At 46.6% G+C, this 23,393-nt stretch overlaps 1 protein-coding gene across 4 annotated transcripts in view; it reads left to right on the plus strand.

Moving 5' to 3' along the window:
* Positions 1 to 23,393, plus strand: part of FRMPD4 (FERM and PDZ domain containing 4) — a 529,962-nt gene that overhangs the window by 501,172 nt on the left and 5,397 nt on the right. For all 4 annotated transcript variants that reach the window (XM_080652462.1, XM_080652460.1, XM_080652461.1 and 1 more), the window contains exons 10-15: positions 5,272 to 5,408; positions 8,979 to 9,105; positions 12,296 to 12,385; positions 13,372 to 13,554; positions 15,535 to 15,673; positions 22,077 to 23,141. In XM_080652462.1, the coding sequence (XP_080508588.1) occupies positions 5,272 to 5,408; positions 8,979 to 9,105; positions 12,296 to 12,385; positions 13,372 to 13,554; positions 15,535 to 15,673; positions 22,077 to 23,141 (1,741 nt within the window). The remainder of the gene's footprint in view (positions 1 to 5,271; positions 5,409 to 8,978; positions 9,106 to 12,295; positions 12,386 to 13,371; positions 13,555 to 15,534; positions 15,674 to 22,076; positions 23,142 to 23,393) is intronic.

The following is a 23,393-nucleotide window of genomic DNA, read 5'->3' on the forward strand; positions in this document are numbered from 1 at the left end:
AGAGTGAGAGAAACATCAATGAGGAGAGAGAATCATGGATCAGCTGCCTCCTGCACGCCCTACACTGGGGATCGAGCCCGCAACCTGGGCATGTGCCCTGACTGGGAATCGAACCATGACCTCCTGGTTTGTAGGTTGGTGCTCAACCACTGAGCCCCACTGGCAGGGCATGACTTTAGTCACCTGGACCTCTTAGCAATGGCCCTTGTTCCCCAACAAGCCAGGGAACCCACATGTAACCGCATGAAACAGCCTGATTGACAGCTGGTCTGTGACTGGGTCTTTCCCACATTCCTGCTGAGAACCAATTGGCACTTTGTTTGGCAGCTTAGACCTGGAGCTGTGTTTTTTAGCTTGTTAGTTGCATATACACTGAGTGGCCAGATGATGACGATCTCTGAACGCATAATCATCTGGCCACTCAGTGTACATCCTATAGAATAAAAGGCTAATATGCAAATTGTCCCCTCGACCAGGAGTTAGACCAGCAGGCAGGCCGGCCAGCCGCCCATGTCCCCTCCCCCTGGCCAGGCTGGCCGGACCCCACCCATGCATGAATTCATGCACCGGGCCTCTGATATATATATATATACTGAGTGGCCAGATTACTATGCGTTCAGAGATCATAATAATCTGGCCACTCAGTGTAGATCGTTACGGGTGCCAGTCAGTACCTGGCCAGGCAGTGTGATCTATTACTGCAGTTGCCAACCTTTCTGACCTCATGGACCACCAGTGGTCCGCGGACCACCAGTCGGCAACCGCTGACCCATTGGGTTGCCGTTCTCGCCAATTCTGTACTCATCCTGTTAACACGATGATGCTTTCAAGCCATTTTGCTCTGCTTTCGTTTTAAACATCAAAATCCCATTGAGTGTGTAAAACGTGTTTGCAGTTGTCTTGGGGAGGGGAGACCACTTGAGTAGGCCAGGAGCACTGCCAGGCATGGCTCTGTAGAAGGTGTGTTTGCCCAAATGGAATGTACTTCTTGGAGAAAGACACGTTTTGTTCAAAAGACACATCTGCCCCAGCCAGTTTTCTCGGTGGTTAGAGCATCGGCCTGCAGACTGAAGGGTCCCAGGTTCGATGCCGGTCAAGGGCACATATCTTGGTTGCAGGCTCGATCCCTGGCCCCGGTCAGTGCATGTGTGGGAGGCAACCAATCGATGTGTCTCTCTCACATCGATGTTCCTCTCTCTCTCTGTGTGTCTCTCCCCCACCCTTCCCCTATCCCTAAAAATCAATGGTAAAAAAAATACCCTCAGGTGAGGATGAACAAAAGAGCCATCTTTTATAGCCTGGGATTGTCCTGAGAACAAGAAACCTGTCCAGGGGTCTTGTCCCTGGAATAAACCTTCCCAACTTGGGTGTTACATGGGTGGTGGATTAGCAACCCCTTCAACGGGCAGCCCGTGGGGGAGGTGGACAGCCATGTGGGGCAGGTGACAGAGACTGAAACGAAGCTGCCATCACCCCTTTTTCTCTCTTCCACTGAGAACAGGAAATGAGAATTTCTTGGACTCAGACCCTCTGCTTCCAAATGCCTTGCACCACACCATGTGCAGTGTGTCTAAAATAGCTCCCGCCTCACAGCAGCCAGTGGCTCCACAGATGGTGCTGTGGGCCCATGTTGATTTGAAGGTGCTAAAAAGATGCAATAAAATTAGTCTAGAAAACAAAAGAGTAAGCAGAAGCAATATACACGGAGTGGCCAGATGATGATGATCTCTGAACGCATAATCATCTGGCCACTCAGTGTATATCCTACATAATAAAAGGCTAATAGGCAAATTGTCCCCTTGACCAGGAGTTCGACCAGCAGGCAGACTGGCCAACTGCCCATGTCCCCTCCCCCTGGCCAGGCTGGCCGGACCTCACCCATGCACGAATTCATGCACTGGGCCTCTAACACACACACACACACACACACACACACACACACACACACACATACACACACTGAGTGGCCAGATTATTATGCGTTCAGAGATCATAATAATCTGGCCACTCAGTGTATAATTTAATTAAGTGGCTAATCACCTGGATAAGAAATTCACCTAGCAAATTCACCTTTCAAATACAGGAGACACACACAGTGTAATGGGGACGGGAAGCACAGTTCCAGTCACAACTCTTAGAAGCAAGAGTGATGGCTCACCTTTATAAAGCACATGACATTTTTTTTTCTAAATTTTTTTAAAAATATTTTTTATTGATATTTTACAGAGAGGAAGGGAGAGGGAGAGTTAGAAACATCGATGAGAGAGAAACATCAATCAGCTGCCTCCTGCACACCTCCCACCAGGGATGTGCCCGCAACCAATGTACATGCCCTTGACCGGAATCGAACCCGGGACCCTTGAGTCCGCAGGCCGACGCTCTATCCACTGAGCAACACCGGTTTCGGCACACATGACATTTTTGAAACATCCTTACAAGTATAGCAGCAAATGGGCTTGACTTAGCTGTTTTAGCCCATTTTTCATATAAGAAAACTGAGACTTAAGAGCGAGGAAATGTCATGTCCAAGGTCATTTGATGAACAGTTGACAGAGCCTAGGCTCAAACCTGGAGCTCTTGTCTCTAAACCCGATGCTGAAATCCTGTTTCCAATCCATTAGGCCAGTGGTCGGCAAACTGCGGCTCTGTTGACTAATGAGTTTGCCGACCACTGCATTAGGCGATAGCAGCCGTGGGGAGAAGTGATGCATCACAACGCTGATTCGCGTGCCTGTTACGGCCTGGCACTGCGCTGGGGGGCCCCCTCCCCCTCATCCCCATGAGACTAAAAAATGACCCTCTCTGGCCCTCCGCCCCGTGGTGCTTTGTTATGGACAGCTCTGGACACTTGGAAAGAACTGGGCCACCCAAGACGAGCAGAACCAAATGCTCTCACATGACATTCCCACCTCGAGTCAGACCTACTTCCCCTGCCCCCCTGACAGTGTCAGATCCTAAGGGGGAGCAAATGTTAGGGAGGCAAGGGGGGAGAGTGACGTCAGTCTTGGTGAAGGGGGGGCGGAGGGGCACACACCCAGAGCACGTGGGTAGGACGTGCATTGCTGGAGCCAGCGCACACGGACAAGTATGTGAAGGTAAACACTGTGAGCAAACCATTCGGGGGACACGTTCCCGTCTAGTGAAATGGATAGATTTGGGAAGGAGGCAAACGAATGCTGACGCAGGCTCCTACTTGAAATCCTCTTGGGACAAGGTAAGGAAGAGGCTACAGATTGTCTAGCCCAGGGGTGGGCAAACTTTTTGACTCGAGGGCCACAATGGGTTCTTAAACTGGACCGGAGGGCCGGAACAAAAGCATGGATGGAGTGTTTGTGTGAACTAATATAAATTCAAAGTAAAGGAGCGGAGGGGAGAGCAAGAGAACCCTCCGCTCTTTCGGCTCCGCGGGCCGGATAGAACAGCCAAACGGGCTGGATCTGGCCCGCGGGCCGTAGTTTGCCCACGGCTGGTCTAGCCCCAAGCCTGGTTTTCCAGAACGAAAGTAAGGAAACACACGTGCAAAATGAGGTTAGGCCAGTGGTCGGCAAACTCATTAGTCAACAGAGCCAAATATCAACAGTACAACGATTGAAATTTCTTTGGAGAGCCACATTTTTTAAACTTCAACTATACAGGTAGGTACATTGTTATTAACTGAATTAGGGTACTCCTAAGCTGGCCTTTGCTAAAAACTCAAGGGGCCAAAGAGCTGCATGTGGCTCGCGAGCCGCAGTTTGCCGACCACTGGGTTAGGCGAAGCTGCACTTCCCACTTCATATGGGCGTGTGCTTGCCACTTCCCAGGGTCATGCGGCTTGGTCCTTCGCTCCTGATGAGGGAGGAGGAGGTCACCCTAACACCGGTCTTGGATATTTGTGACATCATTCTCGGGCCCTACAAAATCATCAGCTTTAAAATGAGCCTGCTCTATTTGGTCAGACGTTGAATGAACTCGTCCCCAACGCCTTGGCAGGGCCAGACCACATGATTTCAGGCCCGCGGGCCGGACCTTCCCCTGATGTAGGATGTTGCACTTTACAACACACGCTCAGCCGCTCTTCAATGTGGTGCTCCCACAATCCCTGTGAGCGACATGGCTCCCTTTTACAGATGAGCAAACTGAGGTCGAGAGCCGCGGAATGACCGTCAGGGTCACACTGGGGGCGGTCGCCACTGGCGTGAACTGAGGATTGTTGTTGTTGCTGTTAATCCTCACCAGAGGATATTTTTCCATTGATTTTTAGAGAGAGTGGAAGGGAGGGGGAGAGACACAGAGAGAGAAACATCGATGTGAGAGAGACCCATTGATTGGCTTGGTTGCTTTCTGCACACCCTGGCCAGGGCCAGGGAGGGAGCCTGCAATCAACACACGTGCCCTTGACCGGAATCAAAGCTGGGAGCCTTCAGTCTGCGGGCCGAAGCTCCATCCACGGAGCCAAAGCGGCTAGGGCTGAACTGAAGGTTTACTAGCTCCCCTTGCCCGAATGCACAGTGCGCTGTGATAAAGCACTTCCTTTGCAGCCCATCTGAGCCGCCACCACTAGGGGAGGTGGTTAGTGTGAACCCCCCTGGCTCAGATGAGCACACTGAGGCTGCAGGAGAAAGCAAACGGCGCCAAGTGACACTCACAGGTGGTCCTGGGCCAAGCCGGGACTCCGCCCCTCATCGCCTCCCCGAAGCTGCTCTAAATGATGACGAAGAGAAATAGCACGTGTGAGCTATTTCACTTTGCCAGGGAGAGTTGTCAGGGCTTTCCATGCTGACTCATGTCGCCCTCACAACAACCCTGTGAATAGGGAGCAGTATCCATCCCAGTTTACAGAAGGGGAAACTGAGGCGCAGAACCAGGCCCTTTCCCAGTGTCATGTCCCGGTGAGGCCGAGGGATGGGATCGGAAGCCCGGATCCCAAGCCCAGCAGCCTAACTTCAGACACCACCATGCCGGCGGGGCTTCGTGTGTTCAATTGCAGCACCTGTGTTTGGAAATTCCATACCTTAATTCCTAATTCTTTTTACAAAAAGCTAAATATTGAAATAGCAGCTCGCTTGTTGATGGATGGTAAATATTTTGCGTGGTCTGTCTGTTTGTGAGCGCGATTCAATATTGACTCGTTGCAAGCAGCGCGACGGGGGGGGCGGGGGGGCGGCGGGGGGATGTTTCCACATTTAGCCTCCTTGCCTCTAGTGAGGGGGGATGCGGTCACCTGTTCCAATGAGGCAGCGCCTGGGCCCATTCTTTGACGAGCTGCGCCCCCTGCTGGTCTCTTTGCAGAGTTGTAACGATGTGGTACAGGAGCGATTTGGGCCGGAGCTGAAATACGACATAGCCCTGCGGCTGGCGGCCTTGCAAATGTACATCGCAACCGTTACCACCAAGCAAACGCAGAAAATCTCTCTCAAATACATCGAGTAAGTGTTCACTGGGAGTCATTTCGGAGACGAAGTTGGCTGCCCTTCTTAACGGCCAAGTGCATTTTTGATCTATGTCTATTTCCAAAACTGATCCTGGTTGTGGCCGACCATTGGTTAAACATGGGAAAAATATACGACTGGCATATTCATTTTGCGTGGAAGAGATCCATTTCTTACGTAATCCACATTTGGAGAGTTGTGGTTAAAATGAGGGTCATATTGAAAATGAAACACATTTTTAAACTCCTACGTGGACTTGGTTCCGAGGCAAGCTTTGATCTCATCGCTTTTCAGGCGCTAAGCTGCTTCCTTCTCACAACATCGCTGTGAGATAAGAAGGGTTTTCGCTCCATTTTCTAGAGGAGCAAACCGAGGCACAGAAGGGTGAAGTAATTTTGCCCCAGTCGCACAGGCTAGAGAGGATGGGATTCGAACCCAGGCAGTAAGAGTCCACATTACACTATAGTTTGTGTGATCATTCGAAGCACCTGTGTTTAGAGAGCGACCTGCGTAACCCGAGGTTATTATAGATGGTCAACATGCGGCACGAATAGCAATGTTCTAAGTCTCAGCCGGGAAGGGTGGTGTTTGCAGTAAAGGACTGTGACTGAGCGGGAAAGGATGCTACAGGACCACGCTTTGCTTCACGAATTCGTGTTTGGGAGATGCGCATGCCTGTCTTGCTTAGTACCCACTTAGAGCACCAGTGTACTCTGACCAGAGAAGAGCCCCTCTCCTTAGAAAAGGCAGTTTGTGTCGCCTTCCGTTGATGAGTCTGTTTAAGGGTTGTCCTTGAAAAGAGAACCCTCCGTCACCCCGTCTGTACAGTCCAAGCATGTCAAACTCGCGGCTGGCGGGCCGTATGGTTGACGTGCTAATAAACAAGGCATGCGGTCCACCGGCCGCGGGTATGACATGCTTGCACACTCCCCGTTGGTGAGTGATTCATACCCTAAAGCAGCCAGACCTTCTTCATCCTGGCAGCTCTGGTGCTAAGACAAAGGGACACACATATTTCAAAGTTCATGGCAGGGCTGAAGCTACATCTCCATCTGACACGAAAAGCCTTAATGTCCCCTCCATCTCTTCCTCCAACAGATGTACAGGCTCATTGCAATCCCACCTTGTGGTCCCAGGGGCTGTCTAAAAGTCATTCTGAATCCCATAGTGCCAGGGTGACCCCCAAGGGGCACTGTGGCTTCTTCTCCACAGGCCTGTGAGCTTGTGTTGCATTTTAGGGACTCTGTCCTGGTTGATCATGTGCCCAACCAGTGTCCTCTAAATTAGGGGAAGAACTTGAGAAGGTGCTGGCTATTTCTCCTGCTCTAGATCCTCTAAAGAAGGGTAGGAAGACAGCCAGCCAGCGTGGCCCGGTGGTTGAGTGTCGACCTATGAACCAGGAGGTCACGGGTTGATTCCTGGTCAGGGCACATGCCCGGGTTATGGGCTCCATCCCCAGTGTGGGGCGTGCAGGAGGCAGCCAGTCAATGATTCTCTCTCATCATTGATGTTTCTATCTCCCCCTCCCTCTCCCTTCCTCTCTGAAATCAATAAATATACATTAAAAAAAAAAAAAGAAGGGTGGAAAGACAGCCTTCTTCTACTGACTCCAAGGCCACTGTTCCTACAACTCAGTTCTCCTTCAGCACCTATGGAGAAATCGTTGTGTGTAGTGTGAGAACCTCGGGTCTTTCAGTCCTGGCCACTCCTTTTCACAGATGCTTTCTCTCTTTCTCTCTTACCAAATGTGCTATCACTGTAGCCTGAGAGAGTTGCTCCAAAAGAGGTCTCGCATTCAGATGGACACATTCAGAGCCTCATCCACTCCCCTTTCTGAAGTTGTTGGGTGTGGATGAAAATGGCTCCCAGTTGTAAAGGTGGCCTGCACCAATTGAGGTGCATCTCAGACAACCGAAATGTATTTCTGTCCATACTCTGGACCCACATTTTCCCAGGTTGAACATGGTTGAACAGGGACAAATATGTGAAGCAAAAAATTTCCAGAGATAACTAACTTGACTAAGAATCTTGTAGCATCTATGAGATAAAGTTCTCATTATTCATACACCCAGCAAATGTTTATTGAGCATTTTACATGGTATTCACACTGGAACAGTAGAAAGTATAAATTATAATCTTAATCATCCATCAACCTGTGATCTGATCATAAAGACAAGACATAAAGATATGAAAAGTAATGACTTAAGATAATACAAGTAGAATTATAAGGTAGCCCCTAAGGACTGCCAAATGATGGGTAAAGATAATAAGTACAGCCCAGCTGGCGTGACTCAGTGGTTGAGTGTCAACCTATGAACTAGGAGGTCAGGGTTCAATTCCTGGTCAGGCCACATGCCCGGGTTACGGGCTCAATCCCCAGTGTGGAGTCTGCAGAAGGCAGCCGATCAATGACTCTCTATCATCATTGATGTTTCTATCTCTCCCTTCCTCTCTGAAATATTTCACTAGAGGCCCGATGCACTAAATCCATGCAAGAGTAGGCCTTCCTTCCCCCAGCTACCGGCACCGCCTTCCCTCTGACACCTGGGACCCGGGCTTCCCTAGCAGCCCTGGCTTCGTCTGGAAGGTCATCCAGTCTAATTAGCATATTACGCTTTTATTATTATAGATATTTTAAAAAGATATTAAGTACAAGCTGAGGAGGAGGAGGAAGGAAATGGTGATCATGAAAAACACCATCTGAGCAGGTGAAGATGAACAGAGCAGGAGAAATAGCCAGCACCTTCTCAGTTTCTTCACGTCATTTAGAAGACACTAGTTGGGCACATGATCAACCAGGACAGAGTCCCTAAAATTCAAAATATGGAACCTTAGAATAGGATTGTAGTCATAGGGAAATGGCTTCTTGGTAAAAAAAAAACTATGAACCCAGTCCAATTTGTCTGTGTTTTCTAATATATCCATACCTATGAGATGTGTGTACTTTCCCATCATACCAGACAAACTTAAGGGTCATGAACCCTGCCCTGACTCCACACCAGCGTCATTCCTCTTCTCCTCCGCCCCAAGTCAGAGACGTTGATGGAAGGAGTTCGGTAGACATGAACTGGCCATGTCTCCAGGGAAACAGCCATGGACGAGGGAGATGGGGAGGGAGGAATGGTTAGGGCATGATGAAGGAGTGGTGTCCGTCCTTTTTGGAGAAGAGAGACAGCGTGTGGGCAGACAGGGAGAGGTGAGAAGAAGAATAAATAAAGGGATGGGGGGAAATGGGTCTCGGAAATACAAGCTCAGATCTGTGTGAACTCTAAGAGCCTTGGGGGTGGTTTGGATGAAGAAGACCCTGCAGTGTCCATTGACCCCAAATACCTCTTTGCTCTCTGTCTGGAGAGTGAGCGATGTGTTTCTTTTAAAATGCAAACATGTGTATTCAAGATCAAACAGTGTTTCCTGAGTGTCAATTAAAAATTGCTTCCCGAACTGGGGATTTGTCTCCTTTCCCTGCCTTGCCAAGACTTGGCTTGTTCCAGCAAACAGAATGCCATTTTGTCTTGGCTAACTCCTCATCAGAAGAATGTGAAATTAAAGCTATGCTCTTCATTGCAGAAAAGAATGGGGATTGGAGACTTTCCTTCCCTCTGCTGTGCTGCAAAGCATGAAAGAGAAGAACATAAAGAAGGCACTTTCACACCTCGTCAAGGCAAATCAAAACTTGGTACCGCCCGGTAAAAAGGTATCGCATTTGCATCTTAATAGAAAATGGATTTTAAAGAGAGAGGCCTGCGTGCGTTTTTTTTAAATGTTTAAAATTAGCCCATGAATAAAAGACTTAGCATCATATTTTCAGAAGCAGAAACATTCTAACCTTTTCAGTTTTAACCATTATCATGTTTCTAAACCTAATGAAAAAGAAGTAATCTTATGGAAACCTATTGCTTTCTTCCAAGCTATGGGCTTGTATTGTATCGAGGGGAGGGCTGTTCACATGGGCCCGAAGGAGAACCTGGCATAGTCTCTGGTTAGAGCAGTGGTTCTCAGCCTTCCTAATGCCGCGACCCTTTAGTACAGTTCCTCATGTTGTGGTGACCCCCAACCATAACATTATTTTTGTTGCTACTTCATAACTGTAATTTTGCTACTGTTATGAATCGTCATGTAAATATCTGTGTTTTCCTATGGTCTTAGGCTCTACAGCAGCGGTTCTCAACCTGTCACGACCCACAGGTTGAGAACCGCTAGCAGGGTCGCCTAAGACCATCGGAAAACACAGATATTTACATTACGATTCATTAACAAGTAAGGTCTCACTCGCTGGTTGTCAACCTGGGGTGATTCTGTTCCCCAGGACACATGTCCGGAGGCATCTTTGTTTGTCACAATTGAGGGGGTGGGTGCTTCTGGCCTCTCGCGGGTAGAGGCCAGGGATGCAGGAAGGATGATGAAATTATTTCTGTGTTCACCATCATTCGTGTTACAATCTTTCGTATTATCGAGCAGGAGAAACACAAAGGATCTTTTAAAATATACTATTGGTCAGAATAAAGAGCTGTGTTTCTAGGTAATACAAAGCACAGGGTTTCGGGAACCAGGGAGAGGAAGACCTTGAAAATACTGGCCCTGTGAAACTGGAAGAAGTCTAACAACACAAGGGCATTTTCCAATTGATATTGGCCATAGAAACTTGGGAGACGCCAATACAAACCACTGCTTATATGGGCAATGCTTTGGTCTTAGGATCTGATCTTAAGTCGTTTTTACTTGCTTATTTCTATTCCCTCCTCACCTGTGGCTTATTTTATTTTATTTTTTTATAATTGTTCTATTTTGTTTTTAGTTGTTAATCTCTTAGTGTGCCTACTTTATAAATTACACTTCATCATAGATATGTATGTATAGGAAAGAACATAATATATATAGGGTTCAGTACTGTCTATGGTTTTGGACATCCACTGGGGGCTTTGAAATATACTAGTATGTCCCACAGATAACGGGGGACCATTGTACTCGTTTTCTTTATACCACATTGCCACTTTTTTAAATTAAATTACTAGAAGCCCGATGCACAAAGATTCATGCTAGAATGGGCCTTCCTTTCCCTGGCTGCCGGTACCGCCTTCCCACTCTGGCCCAGCCCCGGAGCCACCTCTTTCCACTCCGGCCCCGCCTTCCCACACTGCCCAGAGGCCAGAGGTGGGGCAGAATGCCTGTGTCATCACCATGTCAACAATGCAAGCATCCCGCCTGCCCCTAGTTGCTGGGTGCCTGTGTACGCAAATTAACCACCATCTTTGTTGGGTTAATTTGCATACTCACTCTGATTGGCTGTGGGTGTAGCGGAGGTATGGTCAATTTACATGTTTGTCTATTATTAGGTAAGATATTGGAGTGACGTTAGTCAACATGCACATACAGGTTTCATGTATGGATTACTAAATTACAAAATCTGTATATAGGACCATGTGCCCACCACCCAAAGTCAAATCTTCTCCTGTCACCTCATATTAGGACCCCTTTCTCCCCCACCCCATGGCTTTTTTAAACAAATAATCTGATTCAACATACTATCGGCACCTTTGGCTTACTTCCAGTTCCTGGAACCATTCAGCTCATAGAAATGTATCAGGACATCACAGATCAAGATTTTTAAAATTTCAGATCTGATTTGCCCAAAGCTAATTTCTCTTGACTAACTTGATAGGTTTTTTTTCTAGCCTGGCCCACTGGCTTTCTAATTTGAATGCCTGCTCTAAACTCGATTGATCTACCTGTCCATAAAGGTCATTCCTTCTAGACAAGGGTGAGTGGTTTGCTTTCGAATCGATTTGCAAATTGCTTTGGGTTTTTAAAAGAAATAGGATGGATGAACAGTCCTGAATACCAGTTACATAAAGGGTAGCACACTTAGGTGAGTTAACCAATGAGTTGGCAAGTTGGAAATCTCGCCCCCAACAAACATTCCTGGCACATGCAGTATGAACCATGGACTTTTTTTTTTAAAATCAAGTACTTTTTTGATGACGTGGAAATCTAGATATTTAAGTCTTTCTGAAGATAAATTGTATCTGGATAAAATTTCATTTGTGAATCATTCATGAACCTCAATAGATTCCTGGAGTCGAATGAATGAAACAGAGACTTAGAGAGCAAGTTCCAACATTTCCACAATGCCTGGAGCTCAGGAAGTTCATTTTCCCCTAAACACTTGCAAAGACTGTGAGAAACTTGAGATGGGGCATGTAGATGCTGCCTGTGTAGATGGCAGGTGTGTATTCAAAACCGCATACAGGTGGGTCTCCTGTATGGTGGGAGAATGTACAACAGCCTTTGTCCCTGATTGCAATTGGAGACATCACTCGCCTTTTGAAACCTCCTTGTGAGTAGATGTTTCAGTGGAAAATTTTATCATCTTGTTCTCACTTTTTAAAAAATATATATTTTTTTATTAATTTCAGACAGGAAGGAAGAGGGAGGGAGAGAGAGAGAAACATCAATGATGAGAGAGAATCATTCATTGGCTGCCTCCTGCACGCTCTCCACTGGGGATTGAGCCCGCAACCTGGGCATGTGCCTTTGACCAGAATCGAACCTGGGACCCTTTAGTCCGCAGTTTGACACTCTATCCACTGAGCCAAACTGGCTAGGCTTGTTCTCACTTTGTTGAGTGCCCTGGCCCAGCGCACCTGTACTTATGAGTCCCCCATACATTTCCCAAAATAAAACAAATTTAATCCAAATGTCCTGTCGCCGTCCTTCATCAGGAAGCCAAATACAGAGCAATTTTATTTCTTTTTTCATTCCGAGTTCTTGTCTCACACGCCTGTTGGCAGTCGTCATCTCGTTTGCCCTTGTTTTCAGCTGGTCTCCAGCAGGAACAGAGTCCCACCCAATGGAGTTAACACCTGATGTTTCTTCTCTCCCCACAGCTCTCTGCCCTGCAAGCCAAGGTCCATTATCTCAAGTTCCTCAGTGACCTTCGTCTGTATGGGGGCCGTGTGTTCAAGGCAACACTAGTGGTAATTTCTTTATTTTCTTTTTTTGCTTTTTCTGGAAAGTCATGGAGGCCTGGAAATGTTACTGGATAGGCTGTCTTGAATGAGTTGCTCTTGATGACAGAAACAAATCAGCTGTGAATACTTTCCAGCCTTTGTTTCTAACTCACTGCACCACAGTCTGAACCAGGGGTCCTCAAACTTTTTAAACAGGGGGCCAGTTCACTGTCCCTCAGACCGCTGGAGGGCCGGACTATAGTTTAAAAAAAAAACTATGAACAAATTCCTATGCACACTGCGGGCCCGGGACGAGTCGGCTGCTAAGCAGGACAGGCAGCGGCACCCGGCAGGCTGGATAAATGTCCTCGGCGGGCCGCATGTGGCCCGCGGGCCGTAGTTTGAGGACCCCTGGGGAAATGTGAAACTAGACAACAGCAGCGCAGCGCGCCCTGGAAAAAGAAAGGGGAAGACCCAGAAGTGATGTACTCTGACTATGGCCCTCTTTCAGGCATTGGGCCAAAAGTTGCTTTCACATAAAAACTTTTTTTTTTCATTTCTAAAAACCTCTCATGATTATGAATGTACATGCTATGGTAACATTTACTTTCCACGTTATTCTTAATTTATCAGAGCCTCAATGCAGTCATGTATCTGGTTCTTCTAATGGGGTGACTTAGTACAATAAAACCTAGAAATAGTTTCTAAAGAAAATGTTGTTTTGCCCGGCCAGCATGGCTCAGGGGTTGAGCATCAACCTATGAACCAGTAGATCAGGGTTTGATTCCCAGTCAGGGCACGTGCTGGGTTGCGGGCTCCATCCCCAGTGGGGGGCATGTGGGAGGCAGCCGATCAATGATTCTTTCTCATCATTGACATTTCTCTCTCTCTCTCCCTCTCCTTTCCTCTCTGAAATCAGTAAAAATCTATTAAGAAAAAGCAGTTTTATAAAAACATTCTCTCGGGTCTTAAAAGTCTAGTATTTTTATATTTTGTCAATGTCCCTTTCTCAGCAGGCAGAAAAGCGCTCAGAAGTGACTCTCCTGGTGGGGCCCCGATATGGCATAAGCCACGTCATCAACACCAAAACCAACCTGGTGGCTCTCTTAGCTGACTTCAGCCATGTGAACAGGATTGAGATGTTTACTGAAGAGGAGAACCTGGTGAGGGTGGAGCTCCATGTCCTGGACGTGAAGGTAAGTCGGCCGGATGTTGGCACATGGCCTTGATTTGAGCAGCTCATTTGGGCTACCGTGCTGCTACTTAACAAAGCAGGTAGAATTGCGATGTGTCCAGAGCATCAAAGATGCGATGTGGCACAGAAAGCAAATCCACCCAACTCACAAGGACAAGTTGCTCTTCTTCTCTGGGCTCAGTTTCTTCATGTTTACATAAGAGAGCAAGCAAGTTCATTTCTGAGGCCCTTTCAGCTCCGGAACGCGTGAGTCATAGAGAGTGGGAGAGACTTTTTGCTTCTAACTTTTTAGAATGTTTGAGTCTTGTATAGACAGGGAAATTTTCCCCAACTCTGATTAGAACTCCCACTCCCTTGCATTAGATTGGGTCCCCTGTGTTTATTCTTTTAGAAAAGCTGAGCATTTTAGTCTGTCTTTTTGTGCTATAGCAATTGGTCCTGATTCCTATGAATGTCATGGCCATTCCATTTAAAACAACAATCTGAGATCGTCCTCAAACGGTAAAGCTTTACTCCCCAAACAGAAGTTGTTAGGAAGTGATCAAGGCCCCCTGGCCCCACCTTCTTGTCCCAGTAATAGATGAGTCATTGGATTGGGGCATTGTTGATGTATCCAGTGTTTGTATGGAGAAGAGGCACTGACCGGAAGAGAGGCAGTGACTCCACAAAGCAAACACTGTCAACCGGAAGTGCTCTGAGAACAGGCAGGGGGGACCCACTCCCACCACGGTGGCATGGGCAGAGCGGATTAAGAGGAACTGAGAATATGGGAAAGGGTTTCTACACAGCAGATTGGACAGCATCAGTGCTCTGCAGCAGGAAGAGATGACCTTGAGAAGGTGGAGCTCCACCATGTTGGCCATGGCCCATGGGATTTCATGGGCTAAACCCAGGGACTCTCTTTGACTTCAGTGTACAAGAGTAGACTTGGAATGTCTGCCTGGTCTATGATCAAAGATGCTGAAAACAATAGCCCATCATGGAAAAAGGATGAATTGGATGCATTCATCACAGACCTGCTAACTAGGGATAATCTGTCCCAAACAGAAGTGGGTGGCAAGACCCTATTCATGCTTTCCTGCCTGTGTAAATAATTGTGGGGTGGCTTGAGGGGAGACCTCAATTAAAATGGGAGGAAAAGGCAGTTCAGTAAGTAGTAGAGCAGCTTTGGTTGGGAAGTTAGATTCTACCAGTGGGGTCATCAAACCTGGCCAGTGTCCTACAGCTGAGAGCAAAAGCAAGAGGCCTATCATCTCACTATTTCTGTGTCTCCCTGGGTGTCTGCTTTTTTGTTGTTCCCTTATTTCCCTCTTGCTTTGTCTGTCAACAAGAGCATGCCAGCCCCTCTACCCTTCCTAACTCAATGAGAATAGTTGCTTAATTGAACACTTCCGTCCCTATATTCCCAAGATCCATGTACCAGGAAATAATAACCTCATTGGTTCCAGAAAGTTTTATTTTTTAGCAAGGCCTTTTCTCAATTCTCATCTCTCCTTTGACTTCCTATTAATTGACAGTTTCTTTTAGAAGCAGCCTCTTTCTGGATCTCTTTGACACTTTTTGGTCAGTGTTAGCAGTAATTTCCACTTTATTTTTACTTCTCTTCAACACTAATTTTCATCATGAACCCAAACTTAACTTCCTATGATTTTTCAGATTGTGAGTTCAGATCTGCTAACAAACTCTTTAACTATCACTTTTTTTAAATGTTGACTGTTTGGGAACAAAACCAATGTTATTTTCTTTTTGGACTTGGAAAAGATTCAAAATGTCTAGGTTTCAAAATGATGCCACCTACTTGTTTCTCAGTAAGGCTCTCTTTGTTACGCCTGACCTTTTCCCCACATTTCTGTTTCTCCGATGAAATGGTTGCTCAATAACTTTTATTGTTTACATTTCCTATGCACAAATGCGGTCGTTGTCACCTGAGGGAAGATAGCCAGGAGAGATGGCTTTAACCAAGTCGTTCTCTTTTGTGTAGCCCATCACACTGCTGATGGAGTCATCAGACGCCATGAACTTGGCCTGCTTAACAGCTGGATACTACCGGCTACTTGTGGATTCCAGGAGGTCCATCTTTAACATGGCCAACAAGAAAAACACCGGGACCCAGGAAACAGGTATTCTCTCCCTAAACTCACAAACCAGTGACTCCCCTTCCCATCCACTTGACCAAAACAATAAGGATCTTTCTTTTATATATATACATATACTAGAGGCCCGGTGCACGACATTCGTGCACTGGAGGAGGGAGGCTGTCCCTCAGTCCCGCCTGTGCCCATTTACAGTCCTGGAACCCTTGGGGGATGTCCAACTGATGGGGAGTGGGCCTAAGCCGGCAGCTGGATAGCCTTAGCGCTGCTGCGGAAGTGGGAGAGGCTCCCACCACCGCCGCTGCGCTCACCAGCCATCAGCCAGGCTTCTGGCTGAGTGGCACTCCCCCTGTGGGAGCACACTGACCACCAGGGGGCAGCTCCTGTGTTGAGCGTCTGCCTCCTGGTGGTCAGTGCGCATCATAGTGACCGGTCATTCCACCCTTCGGTCGATTTGCGCATTACCCTTTTATTATAGAGGATATATGTTTTTATTGATTTTTAAAATAAAAAGAGAGGAAGGGAGAGGGATAGAGAGATAGAAACATCAATGAGAGAAGAACATCATCGATCAGGTGCCTCCTGCACACATCCCCAATGGGGATCAAGCCCGCAACCCGGGCATGTGCCTTGACCGGGAATCGAACCAGTGACCTCTTGATTCCTGGGTCGACACTCAACCACTGAGCCACAGTGGCTGGGCAGGATTTTTCTGGGAAAGTTAAAATCATATGCATAAAAATCTAATGTCCAAATTTAACACAAGAGCCTTCAAGTCTATCTATATGGCCTAATTATTTTCTCTGACATGTTGATTTCAGCATCACATTTTACATGTCACTCGGAAATGCGGGGGTATATGCTACAAAAGCAGGGATTTGATTACTGTGATGGGAGTGAGCATCAGTCTTTATGGCGGGGTTTTAATGTCTCCCTCTCCTAGGAGTCAACATGCAGAGAACTAACAATAAGATGCCCCATAGGAAGGGGGAGCCTCTCCTTGAGGTGCTCTAGGCGCAGACGCCTGGGACCCTCCTCAGGCATCCGATTTACCTCCAGGATCTAGAAACTCTCCCAATAGGATGACTTGGGTATCGCCCAGGACTTGGATTTGGGGCTTTAGCTCTGTATTGGGAGCTTCGAGATCACAAGCATATCAAATACTTGAATCCCGCCACTTGACAGGGCGAAATAAACCCGAAGTGAGGACAAGGAGGGCTGCAAACATGAAATTGGCAGTTTCTCCGAGGGTGGGTGGTTTTCGTTTGCTTTGAAACTGTTTGCTTCAGTGTTTGACATTTCCTCAGTCTCCAGGGGACGCTCAGTAAATGTGGCTGATGGACAGACACAACTATTCGAGCCAAATCTCCTGACCCATGAACAATGGCTAATTGCATTTCGTAATAGTCTGATTGGGTTCCGTAATAGGGCTTCTGTGGAAGAAAGGGAAATTCTTAAGAACAAATTCCATCTTCAGTGTTTCTGAGGGCAAGGAGGAAGTAGAGGAGGAAAATTCTCTTGCTTTTACACAGCAGGAACCATAAATGATTACTCCAGAAATGTACTGTGATATGTAAACACACACACAGAGACAGACTCGCAGGCAGTATATGATGATGGCTGGTTAGATGGCAGCAATGCCAGTCACAGGATAAAGGGGAACCAGGGGGAAAGAAAGAAATGGACAAGGCATGCCCAGAGCAACTTGGACTTGAGACTAGATTTAATCCAGCCCCACCTTGAAATGCCTGTGGGTTTGTTTGTTTTTTAATTTTTATTTATTTATTTTTAATCTTTATTGTTGAAAGTATTACATCTGTCCCCTTTCTCCCTATTAACCCCTTATATTCTCCCCCACCCCCCACCCCAGGCCTTCACCACCCTATCTACTGTGTCCATGGGCCATGCATATATGCATACAAGGTCTTTGGTTGATCTCTTACCACCCACCCACCCTCCCCCACCTTCCCTCTGAGATCCGACAGCCTGTTCCACACTTCCATGTCTCTGGATCTATTTTGTTCATCAGTTTCTTTTGTTCATTGGATTCCACATATGAGTGAGATCATGTGATAATTTGGGGTTTTCTTTCATTTGTACAATTGGGATTTAAAACCTAGCTTTCAAGGTAAGAACTAGAAACTTATGTACCATCCCTAAAACGATGCTCTGTGCCCCTACTAATAATTGGCAGTGGGGGGGGGGAAAACAGAAATGGAAACAATTCATAATGAAAGTGACAGAAACACAGAAAGGAATGGAAGACAGACATAAGACAAGGAGAGACCCTGAGGGACCCAGATGATTAGAAATAAATAGGGCGGGAAGGAAACGGAGGTGGTGAGTACTGTTGGGTTTGGTGGGGAACATTTTTATGACCATGTGTTTCACTGACTAGGAGACTTAGAGCCATTTAACGCCGACCTTTGAAATTCCAAAGAGCAGTTCAGCAACTTAACACGATCCTTTAACATTTGAAAACCAGTTTTTGGCTTTGTATTTTCAAATCTTAAAGTTTATCTTGAAAATATAACCTTTTGCAGGTGCATGAAGAAGAGCGGACAGACCGCTCTAAGACTGGTTACAGTAGGAAGGGCCTGGGTTCCACCCACTTTCTAGTGACTCACAATGTAATGTTTAATGAAATTTCAAGAGGCAAAAACTTAGTTCCAGAAAGTATTATCACCACGGGGAAAGAGTGGAATTTCAGCAATTTCTCCCAGTTCTACAGTGAGAATGAGGGTGAGGGCACATGTTGCAAGTATCTCTCTCCACTCTCAGAGAGAGAGAGAGAAATTGAGAGACAGAGAGCATGCGCACGAGTGTGTGTGTATAAGAAGGGAGGACAAGGGAGAGAAGATGGCATACTCCAATTGCCTTGCTTTTAGCCTGCTGACCTATTCAGTTTTCTTATTGGTTTAATTCAGGAGTTGGCAAACTATGGCCCATGTGCCACATCTTGTTATTGTAAATAAAGTTTTATTGGAACTTAGGTATGCACATTGTATTAGTTTCCTAGGGCTCTGTAACAAAGTAGGTCAAACTTGGAGACGTAACATCAGAGAAACTTATTCTCTCACAGTTTTGGAAGCTAGAGGTTCAAAATCCAGGTGTTGGCAGGGCGATGCTCCAAGAAGCAACTGGTTGACCCCAGCTGCGCAGCAGCTTCAGGCTTAGCCTCCTCTGATGGTAGAAAGTCCTCTCTTCTCTGCAGAAACTCCCAAAAGACCTCCTGACACTCAGGAAACGTAGAGAGCGAAGTCCATTTGGGCCAGCTCACCCCTAGTCCATTGTCTCCTCCACTCTGTGAGAGACTGGACCACAATATAGATCCTAATTCCCAACCCACATCTTTCGTGTCTCCAAAATTATTCCAGAAGCCAAATCCGTCCACTTTTCTGGAAGGAAGTCAAGATTGAATGCGTATTTTCTTCTCGTCTCAAATTGATCACAGACCTTAGTCAAGATTTCTAACAAGAATCACTGAGCCCCCATTTCTTCTTCTCTGTGTTGAAAATTAACCTTCAAATACTTTCAAAATCCCCAAACCCACATATTTCTGCATCTCTGGGTCTTCAAAGGGTCTGAGCAAGTATCTCTTACCTTGCTTTTAGCCTGCTGACTTGTTCAGTTTTCTTGTTGGTTTAATTCAGGAGTTGGCAAACTATGGCCCATGTGCCAAATCTTGTTCTTATAAATAAAGTTTTCTTGGAACTCAGCCATGCACATTGTATTCGTTTCTTAGGGCTCTGTAACAAAGTAGGTCAAACTTGAGGGTGTAACATCAGAGAAACTTATTCTCTCACAGTTTTGGCAGCTAGATGTTCAAAATCCAGCTGTTGGCAGGGCCACGCTCCCTCCAAAGGCTCTAGGGGAGAAACTTTTCTCGCCTCTCCCCACTTCTCATGGGTGTTGGCATTCCTTGTGGCTGTGTAGCTCCAATATCTGCCTTTGTCTTCACATGGCCCTCCCCTCGTCTCTCTGTGGTCCAAATCTCCCTCTGCTTTCCTCTTATGAGGACACTTGCCATTGGATTTAGTGCCCTTTACAATAGTTGAGGATGATCTCATCTCGCGATCCTTAACTTAATTACATCTACAAAGACTCTTTTTCCAACTAAGGTCACATTCACAGAATGGACATATCTTTTGGGGCCACCATTCAGCCCACTACATCCATTTGTTTATGAATGATCCCTGGCTGCTTTCATGTTAAAACAGGGTTGAGTAGTTGCTCAGCTGAGCAGTTGACCTGCAAAACCTAAAGTATTTACAATTTGGCCTTCCCCTTACAGAAAAAGTTTGCTGGACTCTGGTTTAAAGCCATCACAACATTGCTGAACCACTTTAGCTCTGCCTGATAATCCATACCCCTGACACACATGTGCATGTGTGTGTGCGCGCATGCATATACACACATAGCCAGTCATAATGTAGGTTGTCATTCATGAAACAATGCTGAACCCCCATAGGTGTACTTATTATAAAACATGCAAATATGGCTGGTGTGTAACTCAGTGTCTTCAAAGTGATATATTTTGCTTGCTATTCATAAAAAATAATATATATTTAGTAAAATGACTTGGAACATTGTTCAGCATTGAGTCCACTGTATAGTTTTGGGGGAGCAAAACCCTCTTCAGTGAAAGTGATTTCTCCCCATGTCTTGTATCTCTGATGTCAGTAGTACTCAAACTTGGGCAAGGGGGCAATTTGAGGGAACAGATGGGAAAAAAGGTGGCCCAAACATTTCCTCAAAATGTTACCTCTGGAATCCACAAAGCAGTATTGATAGTGACACACTGGCCCATCTTGTTAACTATCAGGAACAAAATCTCCACGCAAAATCCCTATGGAAAGACCCTTGAATCCCAGCTGGTGTGGCTCAATGGTTGAGTGTCAACCTATGAACCAGGAGGTCACCGTTCGATTCCCGGTCAGGGCACATGCCTGGGTTGTGGGCTTGATCCCCAGTGTGGGGTTTGCAGGAGGCAGCCAATCAACAATTCTCTCTCATCATTGATGTGTTTTTTTCTCTCTCTCTCTCTCTTTCCCTTCCTCTCTGAAATCAATAAAAACATTAAAAAAAAAAGAAAGAAAGACGCTTGAAGGGCAAACAAAACAATAATTTTTAAATTAGGATTTTGCTGTTTTAATTCACGCAGGCCATCAAACAAGTCTTCAGAAAGTTCTCATGACACAAATAAAGATTGAAATTAGCCAAAGAATTAACTATGCTTGGAAATAGCAGAGAGAAGTACATTACCTCTGCGTGCTCCACCTTCTGCACCATATGCGCATGTGCGTACAGGCATGGGTACTGACATTCATATGGATATGTAAACATCCACTAGGATATAAAAGAGCTGAAGAGAGAGGTTTTCGTGTTATCATTCCAATATTTATTATTACATTATATTTTATTGATATATTTTATTATTGCATGATCATTACAATATCTTCTAAGATACATGGCAGAAGTATGTGGATCCTTGACTTTCTCTTAACTCAATGAGGAAAAAGGCCCACATCTTCCTCTACAAAGTGGGTAACGTTAGATCTCGCTTTACAAAGTAAAGGGCAATTCATTTTCTGGAATAACAGCCTATTGGACTGCCACCTGTAAGGATTTGAAAAGGCATGTTTTATATTCACCTTCACAGATGGACATGAGGTCTTTTAATAATAGAACTAAGAGTCAGATGGAATTAAGCTATAGTTCCCTACTCTCAGATGGTATTATATTTTATCAAATAGCAATGAAAATTTATGCAATACCAATTCTGTTACGGTCAATTCTCCTAACCAAGAAATCCTTACACCCGAGGCCTAAATCGACCACTGCCATATTTGGAAAGCTCAGTAACCCTGTTTTTATAAAAGTGATGTTACAAGCCATTAAATTAAGAAACAGCCCAGCCGGCATGGCTCAGCGGTTGAGCATCGACCTATGAACCAGGAGGTTCGATTCCCGGTCAGGGCACATGCCTGGGTTGCAGACTTGATCCCCAGTCGGGAATGTGCAGGAGACAGCTAATCAATGATTCTCTCCCATCATTGACGTTTATACCTCTCTCTCCCTCTCCCTTCCTTGCTGAAATCAATAAAAATATATTTTAAAAAAGAGAGAGCCGAAACCAGTTTGGCTCAGTGGATAGAACGTCGGCCTGCGGACTGAAGGGTCCCGGGTTCGATTCCGGTCAAGGGCATGTACCTTGGTTGTGGGCACATCCCCAGTGGGAGGTGTGCAGGAGGCAGCTGATCGATGTTTCTCTCTCATCGATGTTTCTAGCTCTCTATCCCTCTCCCTTCCTCTCTGTAAAATATCAATAAAATATATTTTTAAAAAAAAAGAGAGAGAGAGAGAGAGACGAGGCCCCCGGAAACCAGGCAGCACTGTAATGTGTCTTTGCATGATTCTTTCTCCTTAGGAACTGAAAATAAAGGAAAGCTTAACATCCTTGGCCCTGATTGGAACTGTATACCCCAAATGACCACCTTTATTGGCGAAGGGGAACAGGAAGCCCAGATAACATATATAGATTCCAAACAGAAGACGGTGGAGGTTACAGATGGCACCTCGTGTCCAAAAGATCACAGGCACGTCTACATAGCCAACACCTATAATCCCGATGAACTCAACCCGCAGCTGGCGCCGCCAGGAGACGCTCCGTGCGAGGCCGACTACAGAAGCCTCGCTCCACGGTCCCTGTTGACCTTCTCAGGACCAGAAACTCTAAAGAAAGCACAGGAGTCTCCGAGAGGAGCGAAAGTGTCCTTCATTTTTGGAGATCTCGCCATGGACGATGGTATCGGCCCCCCAGCTCTCAGCTACGACAGACTCTTGGACGAGAGTCCGGAGCTGCTGGAGAAGCAGACGAATCTCTACGTGAGAAGTGCCAACGACATGAAGACCCTGGACCTCACCCCCGACGCGGAGAACATCCAGTTTGTGGAAAACTCCGTGTACGCGAACATAGGCGACGTGAAGAGCTTCGAGGCCAGCCCGGGCATCGAGGAGCCCCTTCTCCATGACATTTGCTACGCGGAGAACACCGACGATGCGGAGGACGAGGACGAGGTGAGCTGTGAGGAGGACCTCATGGTGGGAGAGATGAACCAGCCGGCCATCCTCAACCTGTCTGGCTCAAGCGACGACATCATTGACCTCACGTCCCTGCCGCCTCCAGAAGGGGATGACAACGAGGACGACTTCCTGCTGCGGTCCTTGAACATGGCCATCGCCGCCCCCCCGCCCGGCTTTCGAGACAGTTCAGACGAAGAGGATTCTCAGAGCCAGGCAGCCTCCTTCCTGGACAACAAGGGGCCAGGCGGCGGCCTGCAAAACGACGAGATCCCCGTGTCCCTCATCGACGCGGTGCCCACCAGCGCCGAGGGGACGTGCGACAAGGGACTGGATAAGCCGGCCGCTTCCCCGCTGGGAGCTCTGGGAGCTCTGTCCGTGTCGGAAGAACAGCAGACCAGTAACAATTCAGGTTCTTTCACGATCGTTACATTCATTCACTGATAAGCACCTCATCACTCATCCCATCGAGCCATTTGCCCTCGGAGCCCCGTGTGTGCTGTTCTCCATTCTCACGCATGTCCCATTTCATACATGTGCGGGCACTCCCATCGTGGCTTGTTTTGTGTATGTGGTTTCTTTTGTTCCTTTTTTAAAATAAATAAATAAATAAATAAATCAATAAATACACGTGGCCCGCTTGCCCCCCCATTTCTGGAACATC

The sequence above is a fragment of the Plecotus auritus genome, assembly GCF_963455305.1.
Source record: "Plecotus auritus genome assembly, chromosome: X".
NCBI lineage: Eukaryota > Metazoa > Chordata > Mammalia > Chiroptera > Vespertilionidae > Plecotus > Plecotus auritus.